General features: G+C 57.1%; 1 protein-coding gene across 5 annotated transcripts in view; it reads left to right on the top strand.

Annotated features, from left to right (window-relative positions):
• The first annotated feature begins 3761 nt into the window (after positions 1 to 3761).
• VWCE (von Willebrand factor C and EGF domains) overlaps positions 3762 to 13059 on the top strand; it is a 30184-nt gene continuing 20886 nt past the window's right edge. For 3 of the 5 annotated variants that reach the window (XM_034645790.1, XM_034645792.1, XM_034645787.1), the window contains exons 1-7: positions 3762 to 4003; positions 6687 to 6781; positions 6905 to 6994; positions 7330 to 7458; positions 9618 to 9734; positions 11856 to 11972; positions 12870 to 12998. In XM_034645790.1, the coding sequence (XP_034501681.1) occupies positions 3894 to 4003; positions 6687 to 6781; positions 6905 to 6994; positions 7330 to 7458; positions 9618 to 9734; positions 11856 to 11972; positions 12870 to 12998 (787 nt within the window). In that variant the 5' untranslated portion in view covers positions 3762 to 3893. The remainder of the gene's footprint in view (positions 4004 to 6686; positions 6782 to 6904; positions 6995 to 7329; positions 7459 to 9617; positions 9735 to 11855; positions 11973 to 12869; positions 12999 to 13059) is intronic. The other 2 variants (XM_034645789.1, XM_034645791.1) reach the window with 2 other exon arrangements.

Genomic DNA, 13059 nt, shown 5'->3' with positions numbered 1-13059 from the left:
TTTGGTGGGATCCCGAGGATCACAAGCGTTGGGTTTTCAAAAGTCAGTGGCCTTTGGTTGTTCTTGACTCTGTAGCCACCATGTGATTCCCAGTTGCCTCTGTTAGTAACCTGCCGAGCCTGGGAGTTCCTTGGGCTGCCTTTCCTGATGTCATTTTAGATGTGTGTCCAGCGCCCGGCTGGCCAGCCCCCAGGCACCGCTCCTGGGCCAGGGCAAGTAGCTCGTCATGCGCCTCCAAGCTTCCTGTTGCCACATGCCCTTTGGAGGCTGGTTTTATTTCCTCTGGTTAATCAAGTAAACCTTTGGCGCCTTTGGTTTGAAAATACAGGAGTAGGTCACATTTGGGGTTCAGCCTTCTGTCCAGCAAACAGAGCCTGTCTTCTTTCAGCTCAGTGGGTCAGAGTGCCTGGGCCCACATTTCCACCAGTGATCCAGTGGGAATAAAGGCTGCTCTGTCCCAACAGTGGGGAGTAGGGTTGATCCTAGGCATATTGGCAGGCTCCTTTAAGACCAGCCTTTGATACAGTGTCAGGAAAATTGTGGTTTCAAGTTCAAACTGTGGTTTTGAGAGATTCGAGCTTAAAAGAGAAGGGGCAAGGAAGCATCTTTGCTTTGGGGGTCTTCTGGAGTAAGTTTCTTCTTGGAGGCGTTCCTTCTGTTTCATTACTGTTCTTTTCCCCTTCCTCTTCTGGGATTTCTGAGGGTGGGGGATAAGGGTCTCGAAGGGAAAAAATCATCAGCATCTCTCAAAAACCACAGTTTGAACTTGAAACTCAACACTGTGATTTGAATTCTTCAAGTCATGGTTTGAATTGAAAAGGCCTGCCCCCCTGCCAGAGACCAGCTTTAATGGGGCAGGCAAGCAACGGTCTCCAGATTGTGATTATTTTAAAATGTTAATCCTGGATGGAGGATTGCCTATAAGGTGCTACGATCAGAAAGAGAAGGTGGTGGGCTGATTATTCTGGTCCTTTTCCGTGGTCTGACCCTCACCACGGAGACCTGCTACGTGGACTAGGTTATTACTTACCAGTGGCTTCAGTCTTGACTTAGGGAGTTGTGGGGTCCTTGCAGGTTTTTTGTTTGTTTCCTATAATCTTGGGTATATTCACTCAGGATTGAATTCCAGCAATCCTTTGGAAACTGACATTCTCCTGCCACACTCCCACATCCCCTCTTAGAAACCATTAATCACCTCTCCAGGGGTGAAAGGTTGCCCTTGGAGCTTTGCTGCAGCCAGCTGGAATGGCTCCTTTCCATGTAGGCGCTGATGAGCTGCTCACTCCAGGCCTCTGCACGAATGGACCTTTGGGAGAATAATAGAAACACTGACTCATCATATGACCATTTGGAAGGGTCACAAGCCAGAGGCCGCCTTTCTGCAGCCAACAACAACTTGGATCCTCCGCCCTCAGTGGAGGGTCCCTTTTGTTAACGGAGAAGCCACAGGCCACAGAAGTGGGAAGGAGATACGGAGGAGCTGTAACCAGGGGATATGCCTAAAGCAGTCTTTGAAGATGAACAGTATTGAGTTAGAGTCAGAGCTCAAGCTTTGAGAAGCCTCGAGGTCTAACACACCAAAAGACAAGAAAAAAAAAAAAAAGGAGCAGACAGGGAGCAACCTGATGGCAGAGGAGCAAGGTGACCCTAAGGTCAAAAGGACCCAGGGGAAGGAAAGAAAAGCTAGGGGCTATTTAGGAAGGCCTTGGTGTCTTTTGAAATTCACCAGTAGACGTTTACTAAGCCTCAAATACTCTGAGCTCCTCTTGAGGGAAAATGAGGATTTTCTTCAAGCACAAAATTTCATCTCAACTATGTCCCCTGCTCACTGACCAATATGGAGCGAACCCTGCCATTGTCAGAGAGTGGGAGGCAGGGATGGGGGGGCGGCAAAGAGCAGCAGAGTTCAGGGAGGAGGGAGCCAGTGTGTGCTGGAGTGTGGGAGAGGATGGCACGAGGTGGGACAGGTGTGTAAAAGGGAATTTTTGTCCAGCGTAATTATGTTGAGCATTAGTGGGTGGCTTCTAGGAAGGAACCAGGACCTGTTTGACGTTGAGTGGTGGCCTGGGTAGCGAAGATGAAGGGCCGTGGTGCGGTGGAGTTTGCAGGCTCAAGTAAAGGAAGGACTTTGTGTTTTCCCCTATTTTTGAATACATCAGGGCTAGGTTCCCGATGATATGGACATTGAAACACCTTTTTTTGGGTGAAGATTTTATTTATTCATTTGAGACAGAGACAGCACAAGCAGGGGGGAGAGGGAGAAACAGGTTCCCCACTAGCTGGGAGCCTGATGTAGGGACTCGATCCCAGGACCCTGGGACCACGACCTGAGCCTAAGGCAGATGTTTAACTGACTGAGCCACGCAGGCGCCCAGACACCCAAACACTTTAAGTAACAGCGAGGAAAGCAGCATGAGCGGGGCAGGGAGAAAGTGAAGCTTTGGATGTTTAAGGTGTAAAAGAAAGATACCGTAGGATCCTGAGGGTCCGTAGGACTCAGGATGGACATACATATGAAAGTTGCACTCTTACAATACAGAATATTTTGGTGACCTACTTGATGAGAATGTGTTGCTTAAATTAGAAGATGGACCAGGACTAACAAGGTGAGATAATGGGCCTAAATCTGAACATCTGGGAAAACTCAAGCACACAGGTTCAGGTGGGGAGATTGGCTTAGCAGCTTGTGTTTAGGAAACAACAGCAAAGACATAAAAGCATGACAGCGAAACACCTCTAGCGGGAACTGTGTTATGAGCCGCCAGCATCATGCGCTTGCCAGAAAAGCCAAGTCCTGTTAGGCCGTATTAAAAGCATGGTATCTGGAAGGAAGGAGACTAGAGTCCAGACCATTGTTGGCACCCCGTGGCCATTTGTGGTCACCGGTGTTAAGGAGCTCAGTGACAGCCTAAGGTAGCCCGTGGGAGGGCAGCTGCAGAGGCAGAACCAGGGAACTGGGATTATTTAGCTGAGAAATAAAAGTACTTCCTAATAAGTGTCGTAATTCAAAACTGGCTTGGGCTGCCTTTTGCCAGGTAGTGAGTTCCTTATCCCTGGAAGTGTTTAAGCAAAAGCTTGACTCACTGGATCTGGGTGCCTAGGGAGGCTTCCTACACAAGGTCGTCCTTCCCGCTTTCTCCCACTGGCTGATCCCGATTTTCCTTCACCACCTGCTCACCACCTCCCCACCTACTAGTCTCTGATTGTGACCTGGGGCAGCTGCCGAAGGGGGCAAAGAGGAGCCTCTGGCTTCACGACCCGCTAGTGCCCCCTGGCCAGGGAGCAGGTGGATCCACTAACCCGCACACCCAGGACTGGTGTGCAGACCTGCCGGCAGGCGGGGAGCTGGCCTACAACTGCCCGGCAGCGAAAGGACCTAGCGTCCCACCTTCTCCGGACAACACTGTCAACTCCGGCTCCCCCGAGACCAGCAATGCCCCAGGCGCACGGGCTCCAGCGCCAGCCTTGCTCCGGGAGTCTCTTTCCTCCCCGGGCCTCAGTCTGACGCCCACAGCCCTTCGCAGGAAGCCGACTCCCAAACCCGGGCAGGGGGTGTGGGCCGAAGCTGAAACCCCGCCCCCAGGGGTCCCTGATCTTTGCCCCCGCCCCGGGCTCCGCGCCTCCCCGAGAGGCCACTGGCCGGCGGGCGGCGCTGCCTTTTGTGTGTTTCGCTTCGAGGTGCCAGAGACCCCTCAGCCGTCCGGCGCGTCCCCTCGCGGCCCCCGGCCCCTCCTCTCCGAGTCCCCAGCCCCCCTGCTCGGCTCCGCGTGCCAGCTTGGGGCTCGCTGGTTCGCTCCCCGCGGCGCCAGGAGGAGGGGCGAGGGCCGGCAGCCCCCTCCCCCGCGCGCGGCGCCGGAGCCCAGCGGAGCCGGGGGGACCCGCCGCCGCCGGTCATGTGGGCCGGACTGCTCCTCCGGGCCGCCTGCGTCGCGCTCCTCCTGCCGGGGGCCCCGGCCCGCGGCTACACCGGGAGGAAGCCGCCCGGGCATTTCGCCGCCGAGAGGTAAGCGCCTCGCGCCCCTCTCCTGTCCCGCCGCGGGGGCTCTCCCGGCGTGGGGCAGAGGGGCTCCCGGGAGCCGCCGGCAGCCGCGGGGCGGGGCTCCCTTCCGCGGCGCTGTCCGCGCGCGGGCGCAGCCCAGGGGTTCCGGACAAAGGGACAGCAGCCTGTTCTCTGGGCGGGAGCCAGTCCTGCGCCCCTGGAGGGGGCTGTCCTGGCAAGGACCGGGGGGGTGGGGAGGGAGATCCAGGCGCTGGGTGAGCCCCTCTGAGTCTGCCCTGGGGCGCGGACCCCTGGCGAGGGCAGCCCGGGACGTGCCACCTGGTCTCCGGAGTGGCTGGCCGTCGCTGGCGAACGGGCCTCCCCGGCCGCGCCGGCCGCTCTGGGGCTGGGGGCTTCCCCTGCTTCCAGGCTGCGCGCTCGCCGTGGACCTTGGAACCGCCGGGCTCTCTCCGGGTTACGTTTCGGTTTCCGCCTGTGTGTGCGCGCGCGGGCGGGGGTGGGGTGTTTGCCCCTTTGCTCTCTCCCGATTGATGCCACACTCCCCTCGAGTCTCCTCCCGGCCTCCGGGCCGCCGCGGGCTGAGTGCGTGTGTGCGTGATGCTCCGAGCGAGGGAACACGGTGTCAGCGGGCGGCCTGGCCCGCGGCCACCGCCTCTGGGGGCGCGCAGGGGGGCGGCCCCGCCAGGCTCGCAGCTCGCACGTGCGTTCCGCAGCCACCGCCAGTTCCTGCCCAGATGGGCCCGGCCCCGCGGCGCTCCAGAGCCTTCCAGCCACCTGTCTCCCCGTCACCGCCCGCCCGAGGAGGCTCCTGGGGGCGCTCGGCCCCCGCCCACCTGAGGGTGCGGCTCCACCAGCCTCCGGGACATCCTTCCGTCCGCCGCTTTGGGGACCCTCCAGTCCCTTTCAGAGCCCCGGCTGAGGAGCGGGAGCTGCCGGCTCCTCTTTCCCGGGCTGCTGCCATAATCGCTCTGGCCGGGGCAGCGGGTGAGACAGCCCTGCCAGCACCTCCCACCCCCCAGGGCCCCGCTTCTTTGCTTCTTCTGTGATGACTTCAGAGAAGGAAAAGTCTCTGAGGCTCCAGGCCCAGTTTGCTGCAGAGGGTTCTGCGCTGCCATGTGCCGGGAGTTCTCTTTCCAGAGTACTTGTCCCGTTTTTGTTTTTTTTTTTTTTTAAAGATTTTATTTATTTATTTGACAGAGATAGAGACAGCCAACGAGAGAGGGAACACAAGCAGGGGGAGTGGGAGAGGAAGAAGCAGGCTCAATAGCAGAGGAGCCTGACGTGGGGCTCGATCCCGTAACGCCGGCATCACGCCCTGAGCCGAAGGCAGGCGCTTAACCGCTGTGCCACCCAGGCGCCCCGCAGAGTACTTGTCCCGTTTGACAGCTCTCCCCGAGTGGAGTGAGTCTGCCTTTGCCATCCTTGTCCCCCAGTGCCTGCTGCCGCCCTGGCACCTGGGGGGTGCTCCGTACACGGCCTGACCTGACCAGCAGAATGTTCCCCGCAGCCTCTGAGCAGGGCGAGAGCACGGTTGGGGAGGGTTTTCTTGTCCCTCTACCGTTGTGCCAGGATTCCCAGTTGAAACCAGGCTGGACTCCATCACTCTGCCCAGCGCATCACCGAACCAGGTCTAGTCACTGTCCCCAACCCCCTCAGGGACCGTGTCCCTCTGCCTGGAACACCCTCTCCCCTCCTCCACTCCCACAGCTTGCTCCTTCTCTTGCCTGTCTCAGCCTAGACCCTGGCCTTCCAGGAAACCTCCCTGGACCCTCCTCGGGACTCCAAGGCCTGTCCCATGATGGCACTGGTCACACTATTTTGTTATCACCTGGTTCTTTGCCCAGCATCCCTAGAGGTGGAGAAAGTGGCTCCTTCATGGCTGTACTGCCACGCCTCACCCAGTGGCGGGCACACTGGCTCCCCTTTACTGGCACCCCCCCACCACCACAGCGAGGTCATCTGCGGAATGACATCTCTGGCTCCTCTGAGGCTGCCCTCCTTTGTCTCTTCTGCTGGCTTCCTTTCTCAACCTTTCCCTCAAAGCCCTTTAGTGAGCCCCTACTATGTGCCAGGCATTGCTCTTGACACTGGGGGGGGGGGGAACAAAAAAGATGAAGCCCTGGTCCTCAGAGAATGAGAGGAGAGACAGACAATGAACGAATCAACAAATAGATAATATCCTAAGAAGTGAGTGTTAAGAAGAAGAATAAAGCAAGATAAGGGTGGGTAAGGTGGATCTCTCTGCGAAGGTGCGAGCAGAGAGAGATCTGGGTAAAGGAGGGAGTGAGCTGGGTACGTTTCTGAAGAAGGACCTTCCTGATAGAGGGAACTGCAAGTGCAAAGGCCCTGTGGCAGCCATTCCTGGGGCTCTTCATCCATTGCCGTCTTTCCCCCTCAGTGCTGAGGCCCCTCTGAGACTCCCCCCAGTCCTCCAGCCACTCTGCTCTGAGTTCACTTGGCAGGTCTCTGTAGGAGGCTGGTGTCTGTTCTCTCACACCTTAGTCTTTGTCCTGCCTCCAGGGGGAACTGGGTCATTTTTCTTTGGGAACTTCCCACTGCCCCTCTGGTGGGTTTCAAGAACTGTTTGTTGACTGACTTACTGACTGGCTGGGAGGCTTTCACTGCATGGCGGACCAGTCCCTCGCCCAGAGCAGAAATGTGGAAAGTGCGCTCTGCTCTCTCCTAGACGCCGGCTGGGCCCCCACGTCTGCCTCTCGGGCTTCGGGAGTGGCTGCTGCCCTGGCTGGGCCCCATCCATGGGCAGTGGGCACTGCACCCTGCGTAAGTGCCTGTCCCCGTGCCCCAGACACCCTCCCCAGCAGGGCACTTGCTCCCTGGGCTGGCCTAAGTAGGGCGGATTGGGGGCCCCAGCCCCCACCCCCTCACCTGCATTTCTCCTCTCAGCCCTCTGCTCCTTTGGCTGCGGGAGTGGCATCTGCATTGCTCCCAACGTCTGCTCCTGCCAGGACGGAGAGCAAGGAGCCACCTGCCCAGGTAACCAGGGGTGGACCACGGCTGATGGGAAGAATTCTTTCAGCACTGAGACTATGTGCCAGGCTCGGGGCTTGTGTCTTACTTAGAATATCATCTTCCAGCAACCCATTTAGGTAGGCCTTCTCATCCCCAGTTTACAGATGAGGAAACTGAGGCACAGAAGTTAGTGGCTCGCCCAGGGTTACCTGGCTAGGAAGGGGGAGAGCTGGATTTAAGCTCCAGCCTCTTTGCCTCCAGAGCCACTTTCCCAACAGAATTTAGGAGGAGCCCCGGTGAGCAGGGGGTGGCCAGCACTGCGGTGTGCTGTGTGTTCACGGGTGTGGTGCCTGTTCTAGAAGCCCACGGACCCTGTGGAGAGTACGGCTGTGACCTCACCTGTAACCATGGCGGCTGTCAGGAGGTGGCCCGAGTGTGCCCTGTGGGCTTCTCCATGACAGAGACGGCTGTCGGCATCAGGTGTACAGGTGAGAGACCTGGGCGAATTGGGGGGCGGGGGGGGGGGGAATTCTGTCTCCTTGGTCTGTCCTGCCAGGAAGTCTCCAGAGAGATGCAGGCCAGGCCCAGCAAGGCCGAGGCAAATACGAGAAATGGGTCCCTTCTGCTATGAGCACCTCTTATGGGCCAGGCATTGAGCCTAGGGGCTGCAGTGATGAGTGGTGGCTTGGTCCCTGCTGTTGTGGGTCCCTGCTTCTGAACAGGGGAAGGGGAGACAAGTCAGGATAACCACGGTCCCATCCAAGTGCCTGGAACGGGGCCCACAGAGGTGGGTTAACCACGGAAGTCTTCCTTGGGATCGTGCTGTTTGAAAAATGAGGAAAGCCAACCTCAATAACTATTTTGTAAAAGTGCTATTTGTGTGTGATTCTAAAAAGTTCTTACAGGCAAAGTCTGTTCCCTTCCTCAGAGACAGCCACTGGGACCAGTTTCTTGCGTATCTTTCCACAGAGCTGAAAGAAAGCCTTTTTTTTTTTTTTTTTGAGTTTTGACTTTGTAAAAATGGTGTTTCTTCCCCAAATATGAAAGTAAAAAATAACTTATTTTGGAACATTTGGAAAGTAAAAGAAGGGTAGAAGATGAAAACAAACATGTCCCCAAAGTCCGCACCCAGAGATATTTGTTACTAAAAATGATGTTTCTTCTGCCCTTTTCCCTGGATGTGTATGTGTTTGTGTGTGTACGTGTGTGTGCGTGTGTGTGTGTGCATATCTGTGTGTTTTGCAAATTGGCCTCTACCTCTTGTGGCGTTTTTGTTCATTCTCTTTCTCACTGTGTACCGTGGGTGGGGAATAGTCCTTACAACAGGATTTCTAGCGGCCGTGTCTGTGGCCGTGGTAACTCGCTGTCCCTCACATAGGTCGTCCGCAGTGTTTCACTACCGTAAGTCACGCGGCAGTAAAGCGGCTTCTCGTTGGCCTCTCATTATTCGCAGAAGGAGAACCATTGGGTCAAGGGTCTCCCTGAGGAGTTTTGGTGCTCGGGGCTCATTGCAACACCCTCTTCAGGAAGGCTGAAGCAATTCATCCTCCCCTGAATGTTTCCTGGGGAGCACTTTCTGCACACACTTGTTGCGAAGGCAAACCAGAACTCGAAGCAGCCAGAGAACAGTGTCAAAGCTAGCACCGGGCAGGGGGGCATGGGCCACCACCACAAGGGATCCTGGTGGGATGGGGTGAGTCAGGGTGGGCTTCCTGGAGGCAGCGGATGTGGTCCCGGCTGTGGGGAGAGCAAGCAGGGAAAATGGAGGTGTCCAGCGGCCACGGGGCCACGGGGCGGGAGACTGGGATGCAGACTGCAGTGGGCAGCCCAGATCATGTAGGTCCTCGAGAGCTGCCGTGGTTCTTAGAGAAGTGGTGCCCCGAAGCCAGGGTGGGGAGTTCTGTTCCCCCAGTGCCCCTCACCCCACAAGCCTGAACTTCCCCAAAGGACGACTTGGATCCAGTCACCCTGACCTGGGCAGGAGCCTCAACCCACTGCTCCAGGCTCCCGCTGCCCCGGCTGGAACCTGAGTTCCCAGCCAGCCTAAGCTCCTCAGGCTGTCTCTGCTCATGGCCCTCCTCCCCCTGCTGCCTCCCGGTCCTCTGTCCATCTGTCCTCCAGGCTTTCCCTGGTGGGGCACGTATCCCCCGGCCGGGCGCTGGCCTCGTGGGCATGTGGCAGCGTGGCTTTCAATGTCACCGGCTGGAGAGTCTGTGCCATGTCTTCGCCACCTTTGTGTCCGCAGCGGCCCCCCTTCCAGATCTGCGGCATACAGGTGGTGCTCAATAAGCACGTAATGGAATTGAATCAGCCTTCCTGCTCACTCTCCCCTGCCCTGTTAGGGTGGCCCTGTGGTGGGGCCATTGGAGATGGTTCTGTCGCAGCCATCCTCTCTGTCCTCTGGTCTGCGTGGGTCACCAAGAAGGAACCTGGCCCCTCGGCTTCTGCTCTCTGGTGGTTCCCTCTTGGCCGATGACTTTCCTGGTGGTACCTGGTCTTTCTTCCTCCGGTGTGTTGGGTTGGGGGGTGGGGAGGGGGTTTCCACCCTGCTGAGGGCAGGGGACAGCATCCCCGTGGGACCGATTTTTTCCCCTGCACCGAAACAACATGCAGAGTGGTCTGTGCAAGGAGATTTTCTCTCTTCCAGACATCGATGAGTGCCTCAGCTCCTCTTGCGAGGGCCAGTGCGTGAACACAGAAGGCGGGTTTGTGTGCGAGTGTGGGCCGGGCATGCAGCTGGCTGCCGACCGCCACAGCTGCCAAGGTGAGCGGCCCAGGGACAGGGAATGATGAGGCCGTTACCACTGCGGCTGGGCTCTGAGTCGAAGGCTAACCCTGGTGCCCCCCCCCAGCTCAATGTGTGTGCTCAGGGTGTTACTGCATTTCATGGTCCCCTGAGGGAGATCCAGTTATCATCCCTGCTGTACAGATGGGGAAATTGAGGCTCACCCAAGGCCATTCCAGCAGGAGGCTCTGGAGTCAGCTCGAATCCTGGCATGTCTAGGGCCCCTGCGCTGAACTGGCTCTGCAGGGAGGTGGCATAGTTCTGGAGACACCTAAGGGAGGGCCGGGGGCAGAATGGAGGAAGCCACTGAGTGAGGGAGGGGCGTGGAGAGGCCTGCCTGCTGTGGGCCTTCACCCGCCGCCGCTTTCATTAGCTCCACCTGCCCTGGTGGATGGCGCCCCGGCTGCCCTATCTGGTGGGGAGGGGCAGAAGGAGGCTGGGGTGAGGGTTAAGGGCTGGGGGAGCCCGGGGAAGAGAAGGAGTCTGCTCCTGGGTGAGCAGGATGAGGGAGATCTTTTAACATAATTCCCCCTTCCTTGAAGATGCTTTTATTTACAGAAGGAAGCATTCTGTCTTAAGCAAGGCAGATAAGGCAAAAGATCCCCCGTGACACTGTGGTATTATTTTCTATTGTTTAAAGTGGTCATAAATTGTAAAGTAAGTTTTCGAAGTTGCTGCCTGCAGAGCCTCTCTGCCACTCCTGCGCTCTGCTCTCCCTCGGGAATAGCCCTGATGTCTTAGTCTGCTTGGGCTGCTGTAACAAAATCCCCCAGACTGGGCCATTTACACAACAGAATCTATTCTCAGGGTTCTAGAGGCCGGGAAGCCCAAGGTCAAGGTGCCAGCCTGTTCACTTTCGGGTGAGGGCCCTTCCTGGCTTGCAGACAGTCTCCTTGCTGTCTGCTCCCGGGGACAGAGAGCAAGCTCTGATGGCCGTTCTTATAAGGGCACAACTCCCATCATGAGGGAACCCCCTTCACGACCTCATCTAAACCCAATCACCGCCTGAAGGCCTCACCTCCAAATTCCACCACATTAGGGGTTAGGACTTGAACCCGTGCATCTGGGGGAACACAGCTCAGCCTAGCACCTGGTTATTGCTCTGAAGGGTGCGCTCCCTGCCTGTCCCCACGACGTGCACGGAGATAGCATGAGCGGCTAACAGGTGCAGAGCTGGGTTCCAGCCTCATGCTGAACACTTGACATGCATTTTCTCATTTCTTTCTCATAATGATCCTGTGAGGCTGGCACTGTTTATTTGCATTTTCCTGATAGGAACACTGAGGCTTAAAGAAATTAAGTAACTTGCCCGAGATCATGTTAGCGCTAAGATTTGAGCCTCTGCTTGCTTGTTCCTCTTGGCAATCTGTCTTGAAGATCTCTCCACGTCAGGGTAAATGCACCCGCCTTGCTTTTTTTAACTGCCGCCTGGGGCTCTGCAGGGCAACCCTCCCACAGGGGACTGACTCTTCGCTTATTGATGGACATATACATGATTTCCAGTTTTTCCGATTTCAAACAATGGCACGGGGAAGCTTTGAAAGAGGAGATGATATAGAAGCTGAGTTTTGAGGTAGGAGTAGGAGTTTTCCCCCAGACAAGATGGACGGGGGTTCCAGGCAGATAGAACATGGGCAAAGAGGGAGGCCCATAAGAACATGGTGCATCTGGAAGGTGGCAGAACAAAGGCGAGGGACAGGGAAGGAGGTGGGAAAGGCCACCCAGGGTTTGTGAGCTGTGATGCGGCATCGGTGCCCATGGGAGCAGGGAGTGGCCTGGATGTTTGGTCACAATATCCGGGACACTGTAGCAGAAGGCTTGGGAGGAGCACAGGGAGACGCACCAGGCCATTGCTCTTCTCCAGACCAGAGGCAAAGGTGGCCCAGACTGGGGCAGGGCAGTGAGGATGGAGAGAAGAGGGCTGGTCCAGAGAGGATGTCGTTGACAGGCTGAATGTGGGTGGTGAGAAAGAGAGGGGTTAGGACGGTCTCCCAGGACCCTGAGTGGGGGAGGGAATGGCAACGGGAGAGGAAGAGGGGAGCACACAGTTCTGACACTCCACGGGGAAATGAGCTGCAGCCTTGCCCTGGTCCCTTGCAGACACTGACGAATGCCTCGGGACCCCCTGTCAGCAGAGGTGCAAAAACACCATAGGCAGCTACAGGTGTTCCTGTAGACCCGGCTTCCATCTCCATGGCAACCGGCACTCCTGTGTAGGTAAGGTGGGGGGACCCTGTCGTCTTCACACTTAGGCTGCCCATCAGGAAGATGGGCAGGGCGAGCCCAGGGACAGGGAAAGGCCAGCGGTCCGGACCTCCTGGCCGCCTGGAGCCTGTAAGCACATGAGCCTTTGCTCAGAGCCTGCCTTTCCCTGGGGTTGGCGTGGCTCCTCATGGAAGACCCCGTCTTGGACTTTCCCTGGCCACGTGCCACTTTCATCCTGTTATGTTTCTCTTCCACCCCTCTCCCAGATACACCCCAAGGATTCCTCTCTGCTCACCCATTTTCTTGGCTGCCTTTGCTCCCCTTGGTAAATAAAGCATGTTATGTCTTGGTTCCTCTGGTTTAGAAGGAGACCCCTGTTTTCTCAGCCCATTAGCAGAAATTTCCAGAAAGGGATTGGCATGTTTGGCTTAATCTTGGCTCATGGGTTGAAGGTGGGGTCCCATGGGCCTGAAAACAGATCTTGTTCTGGTGGAGTTTGGTATTTGTCCCAAAGCCTACCTTGAGCAGTGCCGTAATTCCCGAGACTCTTTTTCAGAAGGGGCCACACCATCCCCCACCCACACAGGGAAGGTAGAAGGTTTGGAGATAAGATTCCCAGCGGGGCTCATCCCCACTAGCCAGGGCGGAACCATCGCTGCGTAGTGCTGGGGGATGAGTCACTGGTGCATCCATTAAATGCCAACTGGATGTATGAACCTTCCTAGGGGACTAGCAGTAGATTTCAGCCCCACTCCTAGACATCTGAGTCACGTCCCACACCCTGAGGCAGGGATGGACCCTATAAGAACACGGCAAGGGGACTGCCCCAGCCTTCTGGGCTCAGGGTTGGAGGAAGAAGGGGTCGGTCGCCCGGACAAGGCAGCTGTTGGCAGCGAGGCTCTCCTACAGATGTAAATGAGTGTCGGAGGCCACTGGAGAGGCGAGTCTGTCACCACTCCTGCCATAACACCGTGGGCAGCTTCCTGTGCGCATGCCGACCTGGCTTCAGGCTCCGAGCTGACCGCGTGTCCTGTGAAGGTGAGCAGTGAGCCACCAGCCCTGCCGTCGGGGGACCCAGGCCCCGCCCTAAGACTCGGCC

The sequence above is a fragment of the Ailuropoda melanoleuca genome, chromosome 16, assembly GCF_002007445.2.
Source record: "Ailuropoda melanoleuca isolate Jingjing chromosome 16, ASM200744v2, whole genome shotgun sequence".
NCBI lineage: Eukaryota > Metazoa > Chordata > Mammalia > Carnivora > Ursidae > Ailuropoda > Ailuropoda melanoleuca.
The sequence above is the reverse complement of the archived record's forward strand: the minus strand, read 5'-3'. Positions and strand labels throughout refer to the sequence as shown.